At 39.1% G+C, this 22,141-nt stretch overlaps 1 protein-coding gene across 1 annotated transcript in view; it reads left to right on the top strand.

The window, feature by feature from the left end:
- Window positions 1-22,141, top strand: part of kif13ba (kinesin family member 13Ba) — a gene marked incomplete in the record, with an annotated part of 44,394 nt that overhangs the window by 15,142 nt on the left and 7,111 nt on the right. Inside the window, 31 exon segments of the mRNA XM_037691155.1 lie at window positions 1,620-1,632; window positions 2,571-2,631; window positions 2,781-2,873; window positions 3,998-4,178; window positions 5,018-5,105; window positions 8,201-8,335; window positions 10,874-10,986; window positions 11,316-11,427; window positions 13,018-13,230; window positions 13,306-13,416; window positions 13,507-13,641; window positions 14,078-14,208; window positions 14,811-14,897; window positions 15,152-15,342; window positions 15,449-15,716; window positions 16,039-16,201; window positions 16,291-16,446; window positions 16,551-16,700; window positions 17,711-17,836; window positions 17,976-18,149; window positions 18,252-18,409; window positions 18,484-18,616; window positions 18,748-18,903; window positions 18,995-19,094; window positions 20,430-20,556; window positions 20,670-20,725; window positions 20,815-20,939; window positions 21,025-21,300; window positions 21,378-21,530; window positions 21,684-21,761; window positions 21,846-21,896. Coding sequence (XP_037547083.1) covers window positions 1,620-1,632; window positions 2,571-2,631; window positions 2,781-2,873; window positions 3,998-4,178; window positions 5,018-5,105; window positions 8,201-8,335; window positions 10,874-10,986; window positions 11,316-11,427; window positions 13,018-13,230; window positions 13,306-13,416; window positions 13,507-13,641; window positions 14,078-14,208; window positions 14,811-14,897; window positions 15,152-15,342; window positions 15,449-15,716; window positions 16,039-16,201; window positions 16,291-16,446; window positions 16,551-16,700; window positions 17,711-17,836; window positions 17,976-18,149; window positions 18,252-18,409; window positions 18,484-18,616; window positions 18,748-18,903; window positions 18,995-19,094; window positions 20,430-20,556; window positions 20,670-20,725; window positions 20,815-20,939; window positions 21,025-21,300; window positions 21,378-21,530; window positions 21,684-21,761; window positions 21,846-21,896 — 4,114 coding nt within the window.

The following is a 22,141-nucleotide window of genomic DNA, read 5'->3' as shown; positions in this document are numbered from 1 at the left end:
GGTCGGTCTCAGATTGGCTAAGCTGTATGTCAATCAAGTGACGATTTGCATAGTGAAGATGGATTGTTAGGCTGACGTCCATTTAAAATTAATACATTTTAAAAAAGGTCTGACATCTATTTCGCTGTGCGATCTACTGATATTACCTATTGCCGTATTGGGCACCCCTGCCCTATGCATTCTGCATGAATGCAGCTTTTTAGTGTTTTCAGTCTGTTGAATTTGCATCAGGAGAAGACGTTCAGTTATCAGATGATGTCTGCTCTTTCCTATATAAGTCACAGGCCCACATTAGCACTTTGTACTGTATTTTGCACACTTCAACTTTACAAAGTTGTAGATTTATTAGGTTCAACAATCTAGTTTAGGGATTTTTCAAATAATGTAGCTTTGATCGATTAAGTAATGCTGTGTAAGACGTGTTAGAATATGAATCTAAAAGGTTAGCAGAAAACTGACATTTTGATCGTGAATGTGCCTACGAACAAGTTTATACTGCTTCAATTGTCCTAAAAACGTAAGGGAAAACATATATATGAAGTCATCCTGCCTGGCCTGTTGCGATTTGTGAAATAAGTACCTTTTACTCTAACTAGAGCTGATTAGATATGGTACTTTTGAACTACACAATTATTTTGTAATGGCTCAGTTTTAAATGGAATACAAGTACATTTACACTTTTTGGATCAGCGTCTATGTCTAAAAGCATTTCAGGTAACAGTACTCATTTTCTAATTGTGGTCTCTCTTTTTTTTTTTTTTGTAATGTACAATATAGGTCAATGCCTAGGTTTATTCTTTATTTTGGCAGTAACTGTAGTTAATTTTCATACTTTTGAACAATAAAATTGCCCCTGGCCTGCAGCTTTGACATTTCCTCATATGCAGCGTAAACGACATAATGTTGACTCTGTGTGTGTGTTTTAAGGACAATGCTGTTAGCTAAATGCTTGTAATGTTTCTGCAAGTATGTGCCTAGTGTATGTGAGCTCGTGCATTTGTTTAAAATGTATTTTAACGATTAATTTTCTTAAAAAAATCTTTGAACTTTGCTTTATAAATGTTATTGTTGCAGTGTTTGTTTTTGTTTGTTTCTCTTTCTTCAGAAGCGTTTTCCCCACATGTGCTTGTCCTCTTCTGTGTGACCTCGACCCAGTAACCTTTGTATGCCATCATCCAATTCTGCTGTGCATTTTATCAGCCCTGAGCCAACCCCTTCTCACAACACACACAGATATACCTCAAATAAGTCACCTAGCTCTGAGGGTAATACAGATTACACTCTAAAAACAACTAAATATTTTTGATAAACTCCTCTGATAGCCATACTTGACATATGGCAAATGTAATTTAGGGAAACAAAGTATATTTACACACATAGAAATGACTCATTTGTGCCATTAATGACCACTCAAAACAAATCGAGTTCTCTAATCATAGTTCCAAAATTGCTTTTAGCACATCTCATTTATGGTTACGTTTCTTTTTCTGACTCTCATCTGTACCCTGAACATGTTCGCTCTTAATGGCCAACACACTGAATTCCTTATTAATGTTCTCTAAATGTTTTTTTTTCTTTCCACGCGCTCCTATGGACCTTGACCTTCACAACATCATCAGGAATCAGTCAAAGGTAACGGCATACACCAGCACATGTTGACGATTTTAAAACTGAGCTGGATCCATAATTATGAATCATCTCGGTGTAAAACAAAGACACTGCTGTATGAAAGGACTGTGTGCAACCATAAAACGAATAACTTGGAAGGCTATGAATACCATAAAAGTCTTGTGAATTTTTTTTTAAATTTATTATTTGTTCCCAGAAATATTTTGTATGTTTTTAGGCCACTTCACTTTACTGGTTGTCTGTATTTGCAGGTTATTTTTCTGTTCATGTAAAGATACACTGACTGACACACTACAGTACAAACACTATGACACTTAACGTCCATCATTTCTCCATCTTGAGTAATTTAATGTAATAAAATGATAGTTATATCTAGGGTTATTCAGTTTAATACTTATTAAAGCAAATATTTTTATTACTTAGATCACAAACATTAGGTTACTTCTTCCTATTACCATTTATTTAAAATTAAATTTTTACATAAGGGTTTCAGAAACTTTGTGGTAGATATTTTTGAGGGAACATCATTATCATTACCTTCTGATTTTTTTTTTTCTGATCTAGTTCATGTTATACAAAAGAGAATAGGTTGATGGTAACCAAAAACTGTAATAGAACGTCACCAACATGCTAGTCTCCCTTGTGTTATACTGATGACTCTACATAAACTAAAATTTGTGCCATTTCAGAAGATTTATTTATTTATAAAAATGTGTAAAAGCCATAAACTTAAGCCCTCTATTGAAATTGGTGAGCTATAGGAGAATCAACCCACTGTGCAGCTGACATGAGCAGGAAAACTGTCTCTGTTCTACCATGTCAGCTGCTTTATAATGAACATAGATTATTTTTTTCTACTCCTGGAGATTGCTGCTTTGTTGTAATGTAGACAGACTTCCTGTAAGTTTTGTACTTCTACTGTTTCCTCTGTATGTTCTCAGGTTTTTGCCTACGATTATTGCTTCTGGTCCATGGATGAAACGGATAAGGAAAAATTTGCAGGTTAGTTCCTAAAAGGAAATGTTGATGCGTTTTTTTTTTCTTGTTACATTAGCAACAATGCCTCACCTCATAACTTAGAGAAGTTCAAAGTATAACTAGCATAATTCTTGTGTTTCATGACTTTTTGTGTGTATATCATTTCATTCCAGGTCAGGAGGTCGTGTTTCAGTGCCTTGGTGAAAGCCTTCTCCACAACGCCTTCCAGGGCTACAATGCCTGTATTTTTGCCTATGGACAAACTGGTAATTTATAATTCGACCTGTCACTATTTAGTTGCCAAATTGATGAAAATATTTGTTGTGAGTTTATTCTGTTACACAGTTTTAACCTTAGCAAAAGGAGAAGTGCACTGTTTGTTAATGCCTTGTGAATATTGTCACTGTGAGTGTGTTGTAACAAGACCTTGAAGGTTTTCTCTCAGGAAAATGAACATGTACCTGCAATTTGAACATTACAACATTTTAACCACAAAGTTAAAGCTCATGAACACAGGGTCTGTGGGAGAGAAAAATGAACTAGAAAGTTCCTGTAGAAACTTTGATGGGGACTGCCACATTGCGACCATTATAAAATGTTAATTTGCCAGTACTATGTGTTTGGGTTCACTCTCAGAATACCAAATTTCAGCTCAGTATGAGAAAAAAATCATCAAGTTATATAGTTTTTTTTTTTAATTTATTTTAAGCTATGGTGGCCATCTTGGATTTTTGATTTGCAAGCAGTCAATTAGGGATTGCTCTCAGCTATCAAAACGCCAAATTTCAACTAAATAGCTCTAAAAACCTCCGAGTTATATCCATTTGAAATTAGCTTTGGAGGCCATCTTTAACCAAAATGGCTTCAAAAGATAATCAGTGTTTGTTCAGACTTCTCCCTCTAGGTCATGTGACCTCACTGAGTTAGAGGCTGTTCAGAGTTCTGTCAAGAGTTTTTCAATGAGAAAAATAGCGTCTTTCTTTGCAAATTACATCACCATGGTAACTCGAAATGCCAATAAAAGTAATAGCACACATCACGGTGGCTCGCCAGTCGTTTTGATATAAAATTTGTGGAGGTACACAATGTTGTTCAGTCTACATTGAAGTTGAAGGAAGAGTAAGACCCTTTTCAGGTGGATAATAATAGGTGGCTGCTTTAATAGGCAGTCCCCAAAAAGGAGCTTGATATCAAGGTCGTTTGCCACGGTTGATAACGTAAAATAAGAGCTCCTGTAAAAGACAAAACTCTGAATTTTAAAATGTCGAGCAACAATAATAGTTTGTTTTTTATTCTTTTTACCACCAACTGTAGCAGAGAAACTTTCTTAAAATGTTTTATTACAGCAGCTGCGCTCAGTCTGCTCAGTGTTTGCATGTGCTTGTTTCAGGTTCGGGAAAGTCGTACACCATGATGGGTTCTGGTGACCAGCCGGGGCTGATTCCTCGCCTGTGCAGCGCTTTGTTTGAACGAACGAAGGAGGAACAGCGGGAGGAGGAGAGTTTCACTGTGGAGGTATCCTACATGGAGATTTACAACGAGAAGGTTCGAGATCTGCTGGACCCCAAAGGGTACAAACCTATACTTTTATCACTTTCACAAATAAATGGAACATTAATTTTCTTAGTGTCTTATCATATCTGTACTATGTTAGCTCTGGTAAATCCCAATCTTAAAAATATATTTTGTCTCCTTAAGTCAAATAAAAATCAATAGTTTATAGTCGAGTTTATAAATTGTGGTGTTTTTAATGATGCTGGTGTTATTTAAGTGATTAGTTTGTTCATTTACAACCAAATCATTCAGTCAATGTAATTAGAGCAGCAGCAGGAAATCAAAAACATAAGACCAGTAAACTTAATAATGAATATGTCACACTGTCTTTTTTTGTTTTGATTTTGGAAATGTATCTTACCTCTTCAATATACAGTAAGCTCCAGGTAATTCACTGAGAGAGCACTGTGGTGTCTTCTGCCAGCAGCTGTGATGTGCAGTGATCACTGGATGAAAAGATTAGCATCCAGCTCTTCAGTCACTGAGTGAGGACAGTTGATGTCCAGCAGGTCAGCAGTAAATCAGGACTGCAGGCCTCTGTCTGCTGCCCTAGACACTAACCTTTGACTCTCGCTATGTCAGGACCTTTAACCTTGGTAAAATGAACCAAAGAGAAGCACACCATCTGACAGCCATATGTGCTTTTGCTGTGGATTTACAAATGATGAAGTTTTCAGACCAAGTGTGAGTTGGACTTGAGGTCAGAGAGCCATGGACTAATAGTCTGTGAGCTGTGTGCAGTAGGCATCAGAAAGAGCCAGGCCTATAGTGTTAGTCCTGCTGAAGCGTAGCAACAGGAGTAATTACCATCAGTGACCGTTTTAATTACCATGTTCTAAACTTATTTTGTGTCCAGGGGGAGACAGACTTTGAGGGTGAGGGAACATAAAGTTTTGGGTCCATACGTTGATGGACTATCTCGACTAGCAGTTGCGAGCTACAAGGTAAAAGGATTTATTTGGCATATGTTCACTTCTCTCTTATGTTAGGTTTATTAACTCTGACACCCTCTGTCAGCACAATCACTGTACTCACATTCACTTTTTAATGTTTCAGTTTCCTGCAGACACTCGATTAATCTCATTTTATACTCCTAACCTAAGCGCAGCACGATTAAACTGGTTTTCATGTGGTTAGACCTGCTAAAACAAGTCAATAAATGCTTTTCTATTAGCAGTCTGACATATTTAACCCTCGGGGCTTCAATAAACAAAACTGCAGTAACATCTTGTAATTATTACAACCCTCCCAGATACAAACTTGTAAGCTACAGCAGCATAAAGAGAGGGCGGTACACTACATCTTGCAGGCTGTGGTAAACTACAGTAAGCATGATTTTCTGAGATAATAATTTATGATCATTCTTTTTAATAAACCATGACTGTTATTCTCTTGTAGTAGCTCTGAGCTGTCTGCTTGCAGTTTGATGAAAATCAGCCTCATCATTTTATATTTGTGAATTTTTACTTCAGTTTTCAAGCCGCCGTTTAAAATTGTATCGGTGAATGTACTTTTGTAAACAGGAGTGAGCTTTTCTCGCTCTGTTTCAGTCGTAAGTGCAGCAGCCTCAAAGAATATTGATGTATCACAGAGTTTTAGTTCCCTACAATACCGATTGGATTCAAAGCCATTTACAACCCCTAACCCCTAGCCTGGATTACCCTTTAAAACGTCACATGTTTGCAGGGAGCTTTTGAGCAGTGAAAAAAAGGACTATAGCATCTGCAGTCTTTAGAATAATCCTCTACATAGTTATATTTCAGAAAACTCAAAAACTCTATTTAGGAATAAAAATAGTCCAGGATTATGATTTAGTGTTAACAATAAAAATGTGTAAATTTGAATCTAGATAAAGAATAAAAGCCAATCAAACTAGATCATACACTATATTTAGTAAAATTTACCTCAAATCTGGCCATTACAACTAAAAACTAGAGAAAATGCATTTCCTGCGAAAATGCATGTGAATGCTTATTGCTGAAGAACTTGCTGAAAAACAGCTGAAATTAGCCATAAACATGCTGGAATGTAGCTGAAATGTAGCTGAAATGTAGCTGAAATGGAAGAACAAGCCTAAGTTTGCAGAAATAAGCAGAAAGAACACATACTTGCTGAATGTGGTTTAAATAAGCAGAAATTAGCACAAAAATTAGGAAATTAGCTAAAAAGAAACTGAAATTAGAAAAAAAATAGCTGAAAAGTAGCTGAAAAAGCAGAAAGAATTTACCAGAAGAAAGTGGAGAGAGCACTCAATTAGGCTTAAAGAACAAGAAATGAGCACAGAAAAGTGGAAATTATATTAAAAAAAGCAGAAATTTGGGGGAAAAAACACAAACAGCTGAATAGTATCTAAAAAGCAGAAAGAAGCTGAAATTACCAGAACGAAGTGAGGAGAGCACATTTTTGCTGAATTATGCTGATAAAAGTTTCAATGAGTGCCAAAAATGTAGAATGAGCTAAAAAAAAAGAAGCTAAAATTAGCATTAAAAACAGGCTAAATAGTAGCTGAAATAACAGAAATAGCTGAAACTTGCAGAAATAAGGTGACAGTAGCAGAACACGCTGAAATTAGCAGAAAGAAATTAGAAGAAGCACAAAAATGTTCTAGTTAGCAGAAATAATCTGAAAGGAGCATAAAAGAGCTGAACACCCCCCCCCCCCCCCCCCCAGCTGAAATTAGCTGAAAGTAGCTGAAAAAATTAACAATTTGCACAAGGAAGCTGAATGAAGCTGAACCAGAACAAAATGTGAAAGGAGCAGTAAACGGTTGTAAACAAATCTAAATATTTGAACGATGGAAAATGAGGTTGATTCATTTTCTGAGAGAAAAAAATGGCAGAAAAGGTTAAATATTTCAAAAAGCTAAAGTTGCACCAATACCAAAAGTCACAGCAGGATTGTCCTGAACGAGCTGAACATTTTGATATGATTTGTTGAAATAGCACAAAAATTGTGGAACGAGAAAGATGCTGAAAAAAATACGGAATAGTTTAAGGAAACTAAAATAATAATAATAATAAATATAAACAGGATCACAATAGTGTGAATGCTTAATAAGCATTCACACAATAAATAACTATATAAACTTCTTAGCACATCTAAAAGTTGGCATTGTTGTGTTCAGGTTCCCCTAAACAATGTAAATTACTGGTCAGGCCAGTTTGTAAACTAAATGAACCTAACATCTTGATACATGCTCAATAATCCAGGTAGAAAAATCCAGAAAAGTTCAATCTGGTCCAGAGGACCAGATTGAATTTACAAATCTGGACCAGATTGAACCAGATTTGTAAGTACTTAAATTTGTAAGTACTTAAAATAAATAATACTTTCCAGGTACTTGTAAAGTAGACTGCTCTACAGCAGCACTTTTTATGTCTCTCCCATACACTCTTGCGTGTTATTTAATGGCACTGCACGCAGCACTATTGGTTTGCAGCATCTTCTTCCTGCTGCCGCTGCACCAGCTGCAGATAACCTACAAAATGCATTCAAATAATCTGTGCCCAGATTGTGAATTTTCCTGATGAATTGTCCACTGGACCTCAGTAAATGACACCGTGAGCTCAAAAATATCTGGAAACAACACGTTAGCATTCTTAAAGTCAAACATTAGCCACGAGAACATTGACAAATTGCTTATAGTTTCTAGGTTTCTGCACTGGTTGCAACTAAATCATGTTTTGCAAGTAAAACAGGTCAGTTATGCTAAAGAATTTGAGACCTCTATCCTATATTCTCATTTTAAGGCATGTGAATAGGCTGCACTTCAAAAATTAGAGTCCTATGAAAATTACCTTCTGATAACAAACTTTGTCTGTTTAGTGAATGCGACAAGAATGTGAACAGGAACGAAAGAGGCAAAATATGTTAAAAAATCTTTTGTTCCCACTGCATCACCACAAGATTGACCTGATTCTGAGGGAAAGACTGATAATATTCCTAAAGTGTATGTTTTACAAAAGTAATACTGAAGGATTCCTGTTTAATGCTGGTAATGCTGTTGTGTTAATAGCATAAATTTGTTTGTTTTAATCAGGACATTGAGTCTCTGATGTCGGAAGGGAATAAGTCTCGTACTGTTGCTGCCACCAATATGAACGAGGAGAGCAGTCGATCACACGCTGTCTTTAACATCATCCTCACACACACGCTCAAAGACCTGCAGTCTGGGGTAAGATGTAAACACACACACACACACATAACTTCTCAGAAAAGTAACACTTTAATCTGGGACGTTTGAACTCTGCTAAAGAAAAGCTTACACTGTAGATACCTGTCAAAAAAGACACATTTTAAAGTTGCTGTGTGAGATTTTATAATCGAAGAACAGAAGAAAAGAAGAAAACGTTAAATAAAAGTCCTGCTTGTAGTTGTGCATCAGCTGTAGATGAGATTTAAATCAAACATTGTGCATGGGTGCTAAGATTCCACTATCTGCTGGGATTTGTCGGAGACTGAGGCACTGGGGATTGCTCCAAACCCGACTCGTTCTGCTCTATATGTTCAAATCCTCCTCACTCAGTAGTCTTGTATGTGCTTGGGCCACATAACTGTGTAAACATTTTTAGAATAATGCTTTGGAGTAATAACAAAGTTTGAATTTTCCTGCAGATTTATGATCACTTGATTAGTTGTGCACGTGGCTGCTTTGATGCTTGGTCTCTGCAGAGCTCCTATCGCAACCAGTCAGGCTTTTTCTCACTTCACATGGAGCCAGATGCTCCTCACAGTGCAATTATTTGTTTTGTGACTCTATCCGTAGTTTGTCTGGAAAGCAAATCATGCTCCAGTTTAGGTCTTTCTGTTTGCAGTTAAAGCAAGCACGCATGAATTTTCTTCAAAAAGTCTTCAGCTGACAGCGGAAAATTCACGAGAATATTAATGGCAAAAGATCATTTTTAGTCCTATATTTAATCCTTGTGTGTTAATGCTTTTAGTGTTATTTTGTGCACTTAAACCAGGGTCACGGCTGCTGATGGGTTTGTGCTCAAACAGCCTCTGCAGCCAGAGCAAAGGGAGTTACCGAAGGTGGTGATGCCAGCTCAGCAGGGTTGCCAGGCCCTCCTCAGGAAAAACTTCAATGAGTAATTTCTTCTTCCTCACTGACCCAGTTTACACTCCCTGCTCCCTGCTCTTGTTTCTTGCTACCTCCATATCCTGTTAATAATTGAAGGACATGACTCTGAGTTTGTCAGCTGATACAGCCTGCTCTGTTTTCAACGTGTCCAACCAGTCATGGACTAAGTTGGTTGGTCAAACATTTGAACATGCAGCTAATGCACATCTGAGACTGAACCTGAACCTGACAGAATTTGTAAAAAAAAAATCTGTATGCCTTTTTATAACTGTCCATTGTTGTTGCTGTTGTCCATTGTTGTCATCATTCTTTGTTGAAATCAGGTCTCTCTTGTAAATGAGTCCTCGAGGCTCAATGGGATTTACCTGTCTAAATAAAGGTTGAATGAAAAATGAACCGCATCGCTGCAGCCTGCTGTTGGTTTTCATCGTGCATCTTTGTGCTGTGTATTTTTAGAAGTTGTTCTGTCAGTGTTCTCTTTGAAGTTTTCAGCGTGAGGTGAGCTCACATGGTTGAGAACTTGATGCCAGCGAAAGCATTCTCTTAAAAACAAGGTCACCTTTAAGTTGAGTGTCATGGAGACCTCTGTTAAAGGCCAGTTGAAGCTTTGCTTCATATATAAAAGTACATGGTTACATTACTGGAGGACCACACAGAAAAATGTAGAGTCCAATGATGGAGGAGTGAGTGTCTGAGGATTAAACTGTTGTGATAAAATATTGCTGTTATGTCTGCTGGGTCTGTGATCAGCATCTGACACCTCATTGGAAAACCGTCAGTTTCGTTTATAGTTACTTCTGCAGGCGTCAGGCTTTTCACACTGGAGGTTTGTTGATGATGAATTCAGTGGGTTTTGTCTAAAAAAATTTTTTTTTTAAATTTCTACTAAAATCCAGTGGTGTATAAATCCACAGGAAGAGTTGAACGTGTACGGATGTATGCTGACGCGCTGCTTTGGTTTCACCACAGGTGTTGGTCAGGTATCAGGTTCAGTCCTGTCAGCTGCTGAGCTGTCTCACATGAGGACATGATATCTCCTGAAACAGTTCAAAGAAAGACACAGACGAAAGCTGTCAGGATGAGACTCAGGCTGATTATTCCTTTACTGCTTTGTAGGGTTTCAATAAAAAACAGAAGAGACTCTTAGCAGAACTGAATTAAAGCTTGTACCTCACGTTTATGACCAAGTCCCTTCTCCGAATAATAAATGACTAAACAGCTATAATCATATCAAGAAGTCCCTTTGCATTTTATAAATGGTCCACAACTCATATGCTATAGCACCTTTTTAACCTCCACATTCTGCAAAGCACTTTACAGAATTTCTTATTACCCCGTTCATACACTGACTCATTCACTGCGTCCATTTTTTTAATGTATTTTTACACACTATATACAGCACTTTTTTATATTCTCACTCATACACTGATGAGCATATCCGTGTGCAGAGGGTGTAGAGTGTCTGGCCCAAGGACACTTCAGCACGCTGCAGGAACTGGGGACCAAACCCCCAACCTTATGATAAGAGGGCGCCCATAATACCCACTGGGCCAAGCCACCCCTAGAACTAAACTAAGGATCAAATTTACTTTGTTTTCACTCTCTTGACTCTGATTTTGCTTGTTTCTGCAGACGAGTGGGGAGAAGGTGAGTCGGTTAAGTCTGGTGGACTTGGCTGGAAGTGAGCGAGCAGCGAAAACCGGGGCAGCAGGAGAGCGACTGAAGGAGGGGAGCAACATTAACAAGTGCGCAAAACTCTCAGCACATTTTCTTGTTTTTCACAGTTACTGGTTTTGAGACAATGAGCAATAGATGTTTTCATCCTGACGGTGTCGCTTCCTTTTTCCTCAGTGATTTTATTTATTTATTTATTTATTTATTTATTTTAACGAGTGAATAGAATTTAGTTGACTTGTATGTCAAAAGAAAACGTAATGTTTCACATAAATCAAGCGTTCTCTCACTCAAAATTGTATGACACAAATGTTGGGTACAATGGGAAAACTGTCATAACTAGGTAAACTAAAAAGGAGGTGAAAAAAGTCAAGTTACTGTGTCTGTGTTGTTTTGCCAGGTCCCTTACTACACTTGGTCTGGTGATCTCTGCGCTGGCTGAACAGGGAACTGCCAAGAACAAGACCAAGTTTGTTCCCTACAGAGACTCCGTTCTGACTTGGCTGCTGAAGGTAAACCCAGTAAACAGAAACATTCACCCAACCAACCACAATTTGTTTAATTAGAGAAATTGCATTTCCTGTGAAAATGCAGTGTGAATGCTTATTGCTGAAGAACATGCAGAAAAAAAAGCCGAAATTTGCTTAAAACAACATGCAACATTGTAGCTGAAATGGAAGAACAGGCCTAAATTAGCAGATGAAAGCAGAAAGAACACAAATTTGTTTAGTTAGGTTTAAATAAACAGAAATTAGCACAAAATTTGGGAAATTAGCTAAACAAGCCGAAATTAGCAACAAAACAGCTGAGAAGTAGCTGAAAAGGCAGAAAGAAGCTTAAACTACCAGAAGGAAGTGGAAAGAGCTGAAATGAGCTCCAAAAATGTGAAATTAGTTGAAAAAGCTAACATTAGCATAAAAACAGCTAAATAGTAGTTGAAATAGCATAAAAAGCTGAAACTAACAGAAAAAAGCTTTAAAGGAGCATAACAAGCTGAAATTAACAGAACTAAGTTCATAGGCTGAAATGAGCAGAAATGACCACGAAAAACGTGAATTTATTGGAAAACTGCTGAAATTGGCTTAAAAATGCTAAAAAGCTATCTGAAAAGGTAGAACAAGCTTAAATTAGCAGAAGAAGGCAGAAAGAACTCAAGCTTACCCAATTAGGTTGAAAAAAGCAGAAATTAGCACAAAAATGTGGAAATTATCTGAAAAAGGCTGAAATTAGCAACAACAAAAAAAACCAGCTGAAAAGTAGCTAAAAAGTCATAAAGAAACTAAAATTACCAGAAGGAAGTAGAACATTTTTGCTGAATTAGGATGAAAAAAGTTGGAATGAGTGCAAAAAATGTGGAATTAGCAGAAAAAGCTAAAAAAAATCATAAAACAGCTAAATAGTAGCTGAAATAGTAGAAAAAGTTGAAACTTGCAGAAATAAGCTGAAAGGAGCATAACAAGCTGAAATTAGCAGAAAGAAGGTAGATGAACAAAAATGTTGTAGTTAGCAGAAATAATCTAAAAGGATCACAAAACAGCTGGAATAAACAGCTGAAAATAAGTTTAAATTTGCACAAGGAAGCTGAACCAGAACAAAATGTGAAAGGAGCAGTAAAAAGTTGTCAATGTCAATTTATTTCTATAACACATGAAAACAACAAAAGCTGACCAAAGTGCTTTACAGTTAAATCAGATTAAAGAGAGTAAAAATACAACTTGCGCCACTCAAAAAACATAGTTAACGATAATCTGTTGTAAACAGATCTAAAGATATGAAGGATGCAAAATGATCTCATTTCATTTTCTATGAGGAAAAAAAATGGTAGAAAAGACTAAATTTGTCAAAAAGCTAAAGTTGCACCTATTACCAAAAGTTATAGCAGGATTGTCCTGAAAGAGCTGAACGTATTGATTTATGATTTGTTGAAATAGCTTGAAAACTATGTAACGAGAAAGATGCTGAAAAACGTACGGAAGAAAAATGGATCACAATAGTGTGAATGCTTCATAAACATTCACACTTTTATTCTGCTGCATGCACTGTTTTTCGTATAAAGTTCTGAATGAAAGTCTCTTCATCTCTTTATGCCCTCTTGATTCCAGGACTGCCTGGGGGGCAATAGCCGCACAGCCATGGTTGCAACTGTGAGTCCAGCAGCAGACAACTATGAGGAGACCCTGTCGACGCTGCGCTATGCTGACCGAGCCAAAAGCATCGTTAACCACGCTGTCGTTAATGAAGACCCAAATGCTCGCATCATCAGGGAGCTCAGGGAGGAAGTGGAGAAGCTCCGAGTGCAGCTGACCCAGGCTGAGGTGAGATGGCTGCAACTATCTCTAAGACCACCTTCTTTAAACATCAGCTGTTCTAACTTGTTGTCTGTTCTGCAGTCTCTGAAAGCTCCAGAACTGAAAGAACGCCTGGAAGAGTCTGAAAAGTTAATCCAAGAAATGACCGTCACATGGGAGGAGAAACTTCGCAAAACAGAGGAGATTGCACAGGTGAGTAATGAGCAAATCAAACATGTTGCTCTGCTGTTTAAAAATCAACACTGTGTGGATATGATGCTCTTTTCTTTGTGTGGCCTTTAGGAACGTCAGAAGCAGCTGGAGAGTCTGGGTATTTCTCTTCAGTCTTCTGGGATCAAAGTCGGTGATGATAAAAGTTTTCTGGTGAACCTTAACGCTGATCCTGCCCTTAATGAACTGCTTGTGTACTACCTGAAGGTACAGACACCATATATTTTTCTCACCAAGACTTAACAATCTAACTATATATATATATAATATATATATATATAATATATATATATATATATATATATATATATATCCATATATATATATAAAGATCTATCTATCTGTATCTAATATTTCTTTTGAATAAGCCTCCAAGACTAAATGTTTACACATCTGAGCAGTTTACGTGAAAGAAACGGAAGTTTAACTCTGAAAACCTGCTCAGTCAAGTTTGTTAATTTACCCAACAGTGTGTATTTGTAGAAAATTATTTGGATTACCTCTAACGGTCTTCTGGACGGATTCTTCTTTGTTGAAGTATTATCTTATACAACAAACGTGTCTCCGATGAACACGGCTCAGGCAGGATGTTTGTGTGCTGCAGCTGGTGACGCACCATGACATCTTGAATGCTGTGTTGTAGGAACACACAAAGGTGGGCTCAGTGGACTCCCAGGACATTCAGCTGTGCGGGATGGGTATCCAGGCTGAGCACTGCGTCATTGACATTACGGACGAGGCTGCTGTCGTCCTCACCCCCTATCCCAACGCTCGGTAAGGAACACCATGATAACCAGGTTCATGAGCTAAAAAAGAGCAATTTCTCAGTGTAAGTCCTTTAACAGAACAACCATAGCTCCAGGGTTTTCACTAAAATAAATGGTTCAGTAATTGTGTTTATTTTGCTTCTGCTATAGATTTTTAAGAGAACATGGTATGAGTTTAAAATTGACCAGTTCTGATCAAAATCCTGCTTACTGTGTGATTTGATGATGTGTCATTTTTTAGGGTTGTGTTGAGACAAACCATCTTGATAGTGTTTAAATGGTAGAAAGTGTCAAATAAATTTAAGGTGAAACGAGTGTTTTGATATTTATGCTGTAATTTAATTATTGCATAGTCATGTCACAATTAGTCTTTCAAGTCCTTCAAAAAAATCCTCACAATTTGCGTTGTAACCATGTTGTTGCTTTTTTGCTTTTGATAGAGATTTAAGATAAATTCAATGTTTTTATTAGTTAAATAAATAATGATTTTTTTTATGTATTTCATCCTGAATATGACAAATTGATGCATTCATTCCAATAACTTGTTTTAAATTTAAAATAGAAATGAAGCTGCCATTAGCTAAAGTCACTGCTTTGTTGGTGCTGTAGGACGTGTGTTAATGGTTCTCCAGTAACCAGCGCTCTGCAACTTCATCATGGGGACCGAATCCTCTGGGGAAATAATCACTTCTTTAGGTAACTCCAAAATCTTTACAGTTGTATAGTTTTAACTGTGCTCCTTATATTGAAAGTTATCATTAATAGCTGCCAATAATCAGATGAAAAATGTTTTTTAATGTATTGTGACGTTTGGATTTAAAGTTTGAAATATTTTTCCATTATTTATATACTTTTTAAAATTTCAGCTTGTTTTGTGTCTTTTGTTTTTTTAAATTGCTGAAAATTCCTCTGTTGTAACAGTCTCTAACGTTTGTTTATCCCGCTTCAAGAATCAATCTGCCAAAGCGACGGTCACGTGGTGCAGAGGATGAGGATGGTGAAGGTGGCGGGATGAAGAACAGTGGCAGCAGTGAGCAGCTGGATGCAGATGGAGACACCGCTAGTGAAGTGTCCAGTGAAGTCAGCTTCTCTTATGAGTTTGCCCAGACGGAAGTTATGATGAAGGCTCTGGGCAACAATGGTGAGATATTTTAGGAGAACATACCGTTGATCATCTTTAAGGAAGAACATGAAGTCTCTGATTTTGTGCTCTAGCTTTCTGACTCTTCTCTGTCGTGTTTGGCCAGACCCCATGCAGGCGGTCCTCCAGTCTCTGGAGAGGCAGCATGAAGAAGAGAAGCGCTCTGCCCTGGAGCGACAGAGGCAAATGTATGAGCAGGAGCTCATGCAGCTCCGCAAGAAGCTCAATCTGGACCGTCTGTCCACAGGCCAGTCTGGAGGACAGACATCTGGACAGCAAGGACCAGGACAGCAGTCTCACTACCGCAGCCTGGAGCGACTCAGCATAGGAGGGATGAGTGCTCAGGGCAGATTGAAGCAGTGGAGTGAAGACCGGTGAGCAAATTGTGTATGTTCATGTTGCCCAGTGGTTCCCAACCCTGGTCCTTGAGGAACACCATACTGCATGTTTTAGTTGTTTCTCTGCTCCAACACACCTGATTCAGTGGTTACTTCCTTAAGTTCGGCAAAGCCTATTACCGGTAATCATCCTTCCATTCAAATCAGTGTATTGAAGCAGAGGAACAACTAAAACATGCAGGATGGTGTTCCTCAGGGACCAGGGTTGGGAACCATTGGATTTAACAAATGAAAGTTTGACATTTTCCCATCCCTCCTTTGTCTGCACCGTTTTCTACCACCTCCTGTCATTCTGTAGGGAGGCAGTGTTGGTGAGGAGTCTTCGGAGGCTGCGGGAGCAAATAGTGAGAGCAAACCTTCTGGTGCAGGAGGCGTGTTATATCTCAGAGGAGCTGGAGCGTCACACAGAGTACAGAGTCACCCTGCAAATCCCATCAGATAACCTCAACGCAAACCGCAAGGTCCCGCACACAAAAATGAGCTCCCTGTGTGACTTTGCTGGTGTCTGTTTTTCTTTAAGCTCAAAACTTAAATACTTCTGTGTGTGTAGAGGGATGCAGTACTCAGTGAACCTGCAATTCAGGTCCGAAGACGGTGCAGAGGGAAACAGATCTGGAGTTTGGAAAAGATGGAGAACCGCCTTGTTGACATGAGAGAGCTCTACCAGGAGTGGCAGGACTACCAGCTCCACAATCAAGACAACCCGGTGAGTCAGACCAGCAAGTCTGCTGTGTTTTATAAACAGCTCATGGAATCAAAACTTGCTTTTTTACAAGAACTTGTTCAACATTTCCTTCCCTCCTTCTCCAGGGGATGCGGTCATATTTCCGTCGAGCAGACCCGTTTTTTGACGAGCAGGAGAACCACAGCCTGATTGGTGTCGCTAACGTCTTCCTTTCGTGTCTGTTTTATGACGTCAAGCTGCAGTACGCTGTTCCTATCATCAATCAAAAAGGAGAGGTAGAATCACAGTATTTATTAACTGTTCTTACCACACTCCATCTTTTTTAGGCAAAGAAAACAAACATTTAAATAATTATAAAGTAATGTGAGCAGCAAGTCTCTGGATTTTGTGTGCTCTGGCTATCTCCAGCCCGTTGTTCATGTCACGTTGTTCAACTTTGACAAAATAAGGAGGAAAAATTTTTTAGAGATGCACGATATTGGATTTTTGGCCAATATCTGATATGCCAATAAAAAAGGGGCTGAAAATGATGTAACACTTCAACTTGGATTATGTTTAATGTTAAATTTATTCATGACATTTACTCTCTAACACAATGACAACATCCAGAGCAATGCACTCCATCAGTTTACTATGAGAGTGATGCATTTTGCCCTCTGCTGGTCGTGGCTGTATTTCCTTGCTTTGTCCAAAGCTTGTAGAATGGATTGCTGGTGAGGTTTTGTTTCTCCGCGGTTGACTGCTCTCTCGCTTTCCTTTCTGGCCACCATGAACTCATCGTAATGGTGGTTCTTGAGATGGTTAATTAAGTTCGAAGTGTTGTAGGACTTCGTTTTCGCTCCTCCTCGCATCACTGATGCTGAGCAGTCATTGCAAATAGCAGTTCTGCTAACAGTTTACGACGCTTTAAAAAACGTCCACACGGCCGACATTTTCACTTCTTCCTCTCCCGCCGTGATCAGATCAGGTAGGCGTGCGTGACATAACGTTGTGCTGGTGCTGCAGGCATCCTTGTCACTGGGTTGTCGTACAAAAACAGTGCCTTTTATATTGGTGAGTTATTTTGATGGAGTGGTGGAGGTCCAATATTTAACTTTATTGTTAATATCAGCCGATACTGATACCATGTCGATAATATTGTGCATCCCTAAAAAAATGTTTCAGCTAAATGACTGTGGAACTCCAGAAAGTGAAAACTGTAGCACAAACTTAATTTTACACTCGGGCTCTTGTTTTTGGTTTAAGATTAGGATCACAGCAGCTTTTCCCTCTTCCTTGTAATTAGGTCGCTGGGCGGCTGCATGTGGAGGTGATGAGAGTTGGAGGTGGATTAGAGGACAACATGGCAGGAGGAGATGATCTTGACAACAACCACGAGTCTGAAATGGAAGATCGCAAACTGGCCTGCATGGTAAACAACATAATTTTTTTGAGAACTGATGATGAGTCTGTTTTAAAAAAAAAATTGTTTTGGGTGTGTTTTTCTTTCCAGGAGCCCTGATTGTGTCATATTCCTCTGAACTGACATGTGGTTTGTGTTTTCTTTGCAGATTAAGATCCTGCAAGCCACTGGTCTTCCTCAGCACCTGTCCAACTTTGTCTTCTGTCAGTATATTTTCTGGGACCAGCCTGAGCCCATCATTGTGGCCCCTGAAGTTGATCATTCGTCTTCGTCTCCCAGCACCAAGGACCCACACTGCATGGTTGTGTTTGACAGCTGCAAGGTAAACATGCCACAGGATAATAAACCTTTCATGTGTTTGTGCACAAATATTTTCCTAACAATGGGTTGTAGTAACTGATACGATGCCTTGTGGGGACTTCAGGAACTGGCAGTGTCAGTAACTGAGGATTTTATCGAGTACCTGACAGAAGGAGCTGTTGCTATTGAGGTGTATGGACACAAACAATCTGATGGAGGGAGGAACCCAGCTTTGTGGGACCTCAGCATCATCCAGGCCAAAACACGCACACTACGAGACAGGTATACACATACACGTGCACACTCTCAGTCATATTTGACTCTTGGCACATCCACGTGAAATTGTTTTTTTGCAGGTGGAGTGAGGTCACACGTCGCCTGGAGTTATGGATCCAAATCCTGGAGATAAATGAGAATGGAGACTTTGTGCCAGTGGAAGTGGTTCCAGCTAAAGACGTTCACACTGGGGGGATCTTTCAACTTCGGCAGGTAAGAATGAGGGCCCGCATCCTCACAACCAGCCTGTGAGCAAGCAGAGGAAACTTCTAGGTTTTTGCTGGAATACAAGCTTTTTAATCTTCAGATCTCTTTAAATGTCTATTCCCTCTCCTCATCTCCAGGGTCAGTCGCGGCGAATCCAGGTGGACGTGCGTTCAGTTCAGGACTCGGGCACGATGCCGCTGATAGCAGAGATCGTGCTAGCAGTGTCTGTAGGCTGTGTGGAGATCAGAACCAGCTCGACAAACCATGAAAGAGATGAGATGGACAGCTATCAGGTGGAGCAGCTCAGTACAACTGAACTGTTTTCTTCTATTTTGATGTTTTGGATGGAAGGTGCAGTAATTAACTGAAAGGTTTGTTGGACAGGAGAGAGATCTGGAGCGTTTGCGGCGCCAGTGGTTAGCTGCCCTCACCAAGAGGCAGGAGTACCTCGATCAACAACTGCAGAACCTGGTCAGCAAAGCAGGTAAAACAAAAACAGACAATTATTTATACCATCACTGCTTCTACCTTGAAACAGAGGAGTATTGCATAGTTTGTCAACAGAATCAGGACAGCTAAATTTAGTTGTTTCTTTTAAGAGAGAGGCACCAGTTTCCAGTCTTGGTTGATGGCAGATTGTCAGTATTTGTTGTGACATTTCCCTTTTTATATCAGGGAAATTATTATTGTTGTTGTTAAAAAGAGTGAAGCAGCTTTAAATGTTTCAGTCCTTCATTGCACCTAGGCCTGTTGCGATAAACAATAAATCAATTAATCGCATGATAAATGAAAATTGTCGACCTCATTTTCATTTATCAGCTTTATCGTTTCTTTGCGTCTCTCTTTCTACTGAAGACACTGGTTGACAAAAGGCTCAACTCCGGTGCTCTTCACTGACCCCTCCGTTTCTCTTTTCTCTTTAAAATTGCAATTTTGGATCGTTAAAAGCAGCTACGCTGAGAATCTAAGCTACGAGCTAAGCTAACAGGCCGACCTTGGGGGGGGGGGGGGGGGGGACTGTTGAAGCTCCAAAATTCACGGTTGAAACCTGTGCCTTCATCTAAAAAGTTGTTTTTCTCTGCAAAAAGAAGCTGAGAACTTGTTTACAACATTTTTATTAAAAGCTTTGTGACAAATGCTATGCTGATGCGCTCAAACCACACCGAGCGTCCGCCATTTTGAGAACCGAAAAACAGGAAGGAGAGACAGCCCATGTCACATCAAGGGGCCTCCCTCCCATTTTTCTTAGAGACAGGCTGCTCACTCCCTCACTATCCATCCTTCAGTTCAGTCTTATACTGCCATCCAGTGGTCAAAAAAGGTACTACACAAAAAATTAATCAACATTTCTTCTTAAATTTCACAATAATTACTAATTATTGTCACATTTCAAATAATATTATCGTTTATTGCAATAATTTCTGAGACAAATAATGGCCCAGCAAAATTTGTTATCGTGACAGGCCTAATTGTACCGTTTTTAATGGATTAAAAACTCATTTATTTCAACGTGTCAAAAACTTTCTACTGTTGTTTTTTATATAACTAGTCTATAAAATATCATGCAACATGATATTTGAAACATTTTATAAAAATATAAAATGTTTCAAAATACCTTTTAACCTGTTAAACTTTACATAATTTTTTAAAGTTATCTTTTCAGCACAGAGTCAGTAAAACAACCAGGAAACACTAGATAAATATCAGCTGATGGAATTTGACACACTGAATATCAGCTGATATTGATGTCAGACCAATTTTTCAGTGCATACTTTGTATTTAGTATGAGAGTTGTTCATGAAGTAAGTATTATATTCAGAAAAGACAGAGGATGACATGGAGCGGGAGGCCCAGCTGCTGGAGTGGCGCTTGACTCTCACAGAGGAGAGAAATGCTGTGATGGTTCCCTCTGCTGGCAGTGGAATTCCTGGAGCGCCTGCCGAATGGTTTGACTCATTTAAAATGTTATATTTATTTTCATTTGCATAATTTATACCATTTGGATGCACAGAGATGCAGCAACCAAACTGACTTTTTAAGAAACTGTCTGTGTTTGCAGGTCGCCTCTGCCAGGCATGGAGACGCACATCCCCGTTCTCTTCCTGGACCTCAAACGTAACAAAGTGTTTACTAAGTGGTTTAATGTACGTTTACATGTTATCTACCCACAGTATAATTTTTTTGATCTTTTGTCGCTACCCCAGCTGATGACCTCAGCTCTCAAGACCAGTTTGAGATGCCTGAGGCTGGAGGCTTGGACGCCACGTTGAGTGGAGAAGATGAGGACGACTTCTTCGACTTGCAGATCGTCAAACACTACGATGGAGAGGTGAAGAGCAGCTCTTCATTAGACACACGCTCAAAACCCAAACTTTCCACTCAGACTTGTAGTAATGATTCTTGTGGACTCGCAGGTGAAAGCAGAGGCATCATGGGACTCTACTGTCCATGAGTGTCCCTGGCTCAGTCGAGGGGGGCTGTGGCCCGAGCAGCGCGTCTACCTGACGATTCGAGTGGTCGTTCAGCTCAGTCACCCCGCTGACATGCAGCTGGTGCTGAGAAAAAGAATCTGCGTCAACGTTAACCCGGGCCGCCAGGGCTTTGCACACAACTTTCTCAGAAGGATGTCGACCCGCAGCACCATACCGGGCTCAGGCGTCACCTTTGAGGTGGTCTCCAACATCCCTGAGGTAAGGTTGGATTCAAACATGCTTTAGTTTTCTGGAGTTGTGTAAACGCTCATCTTCATAATGTTTCTTTAAATCAGGACACTCCAGATTCGGAGGACAGGGAGATGCTGGCCCGGCTTGCTGCAAACGCACACAACAGCCAGTCAGCTGACGACGAGGCGGCCATTGAAAAATATCTCCGCAGCGTAATGAGCCTGGAGAACATCCTAACTCTGGATAGACTCAGACAGGTAGAGGGAGAAACTCCTAAAACTATTGATAAAGCTGATAAATGAATATTAAACACACTGATAAAAAGATCCACGTTGAGTCATGTATTATTTTTCATAAACGTTTTTTTTTTATGTTTGATTTTCACTTACTTTACTGTGTGTGGGTTTCAGGAAGTGGCAGTGAAGGAGCATCTGTCTGGCAGAGGAAGAAGTAACAGGAGGAGCATAAGCTCTCCCTCTGTTCACAGGGTAAAATATATCATAAAAACTTTCAATATTATATTGAAATCCAGAATGATTTGTCTGAGGTCACTGTTTTTTTTATTGTTTCAGCTGTCAGGAAGCAGACAGGACTTATCCACCACGTGCCTGTCGGATGATAAGGTGACACGCTTTAATACGACTTTAGCTTCATTGTAGTAAATTCTACAGCTTTTTGCAATACATCCAAAAAAATTATTCAATTTGTTGTTCTTTTGGAGAAATATTTTCCTTAAGAAACCGTTGCTTCAGTTTCTGAAGTTTGTGTCTCATTTCTGCACACACAGCTCCTTTAACATGATGGTCTGACTCATTCCACACATATACATATATATACATTATATATATATATATATATATATATATAT

This window comes from Nematolebias whitei, chromosome 2 (genome assembly GCF_014905685.2).
Source record: "Nematolebias whitei isolate Nwh7 chromosome 2, NemWhi1, whole genome shotgun sequence".
NCBI classification, from domain to species: domain Eukaryota; kingdom Metazoa; phylum Chordata; class Actinopteri; order Cyprinodontiformes; family Rivulidae; genus Nematolebias; species Nematolebias whitei.
Note: the sequence above shows the minus strand (reverse complement) of the source record. Positions and strands in the feature narration are given on the sequence as shown.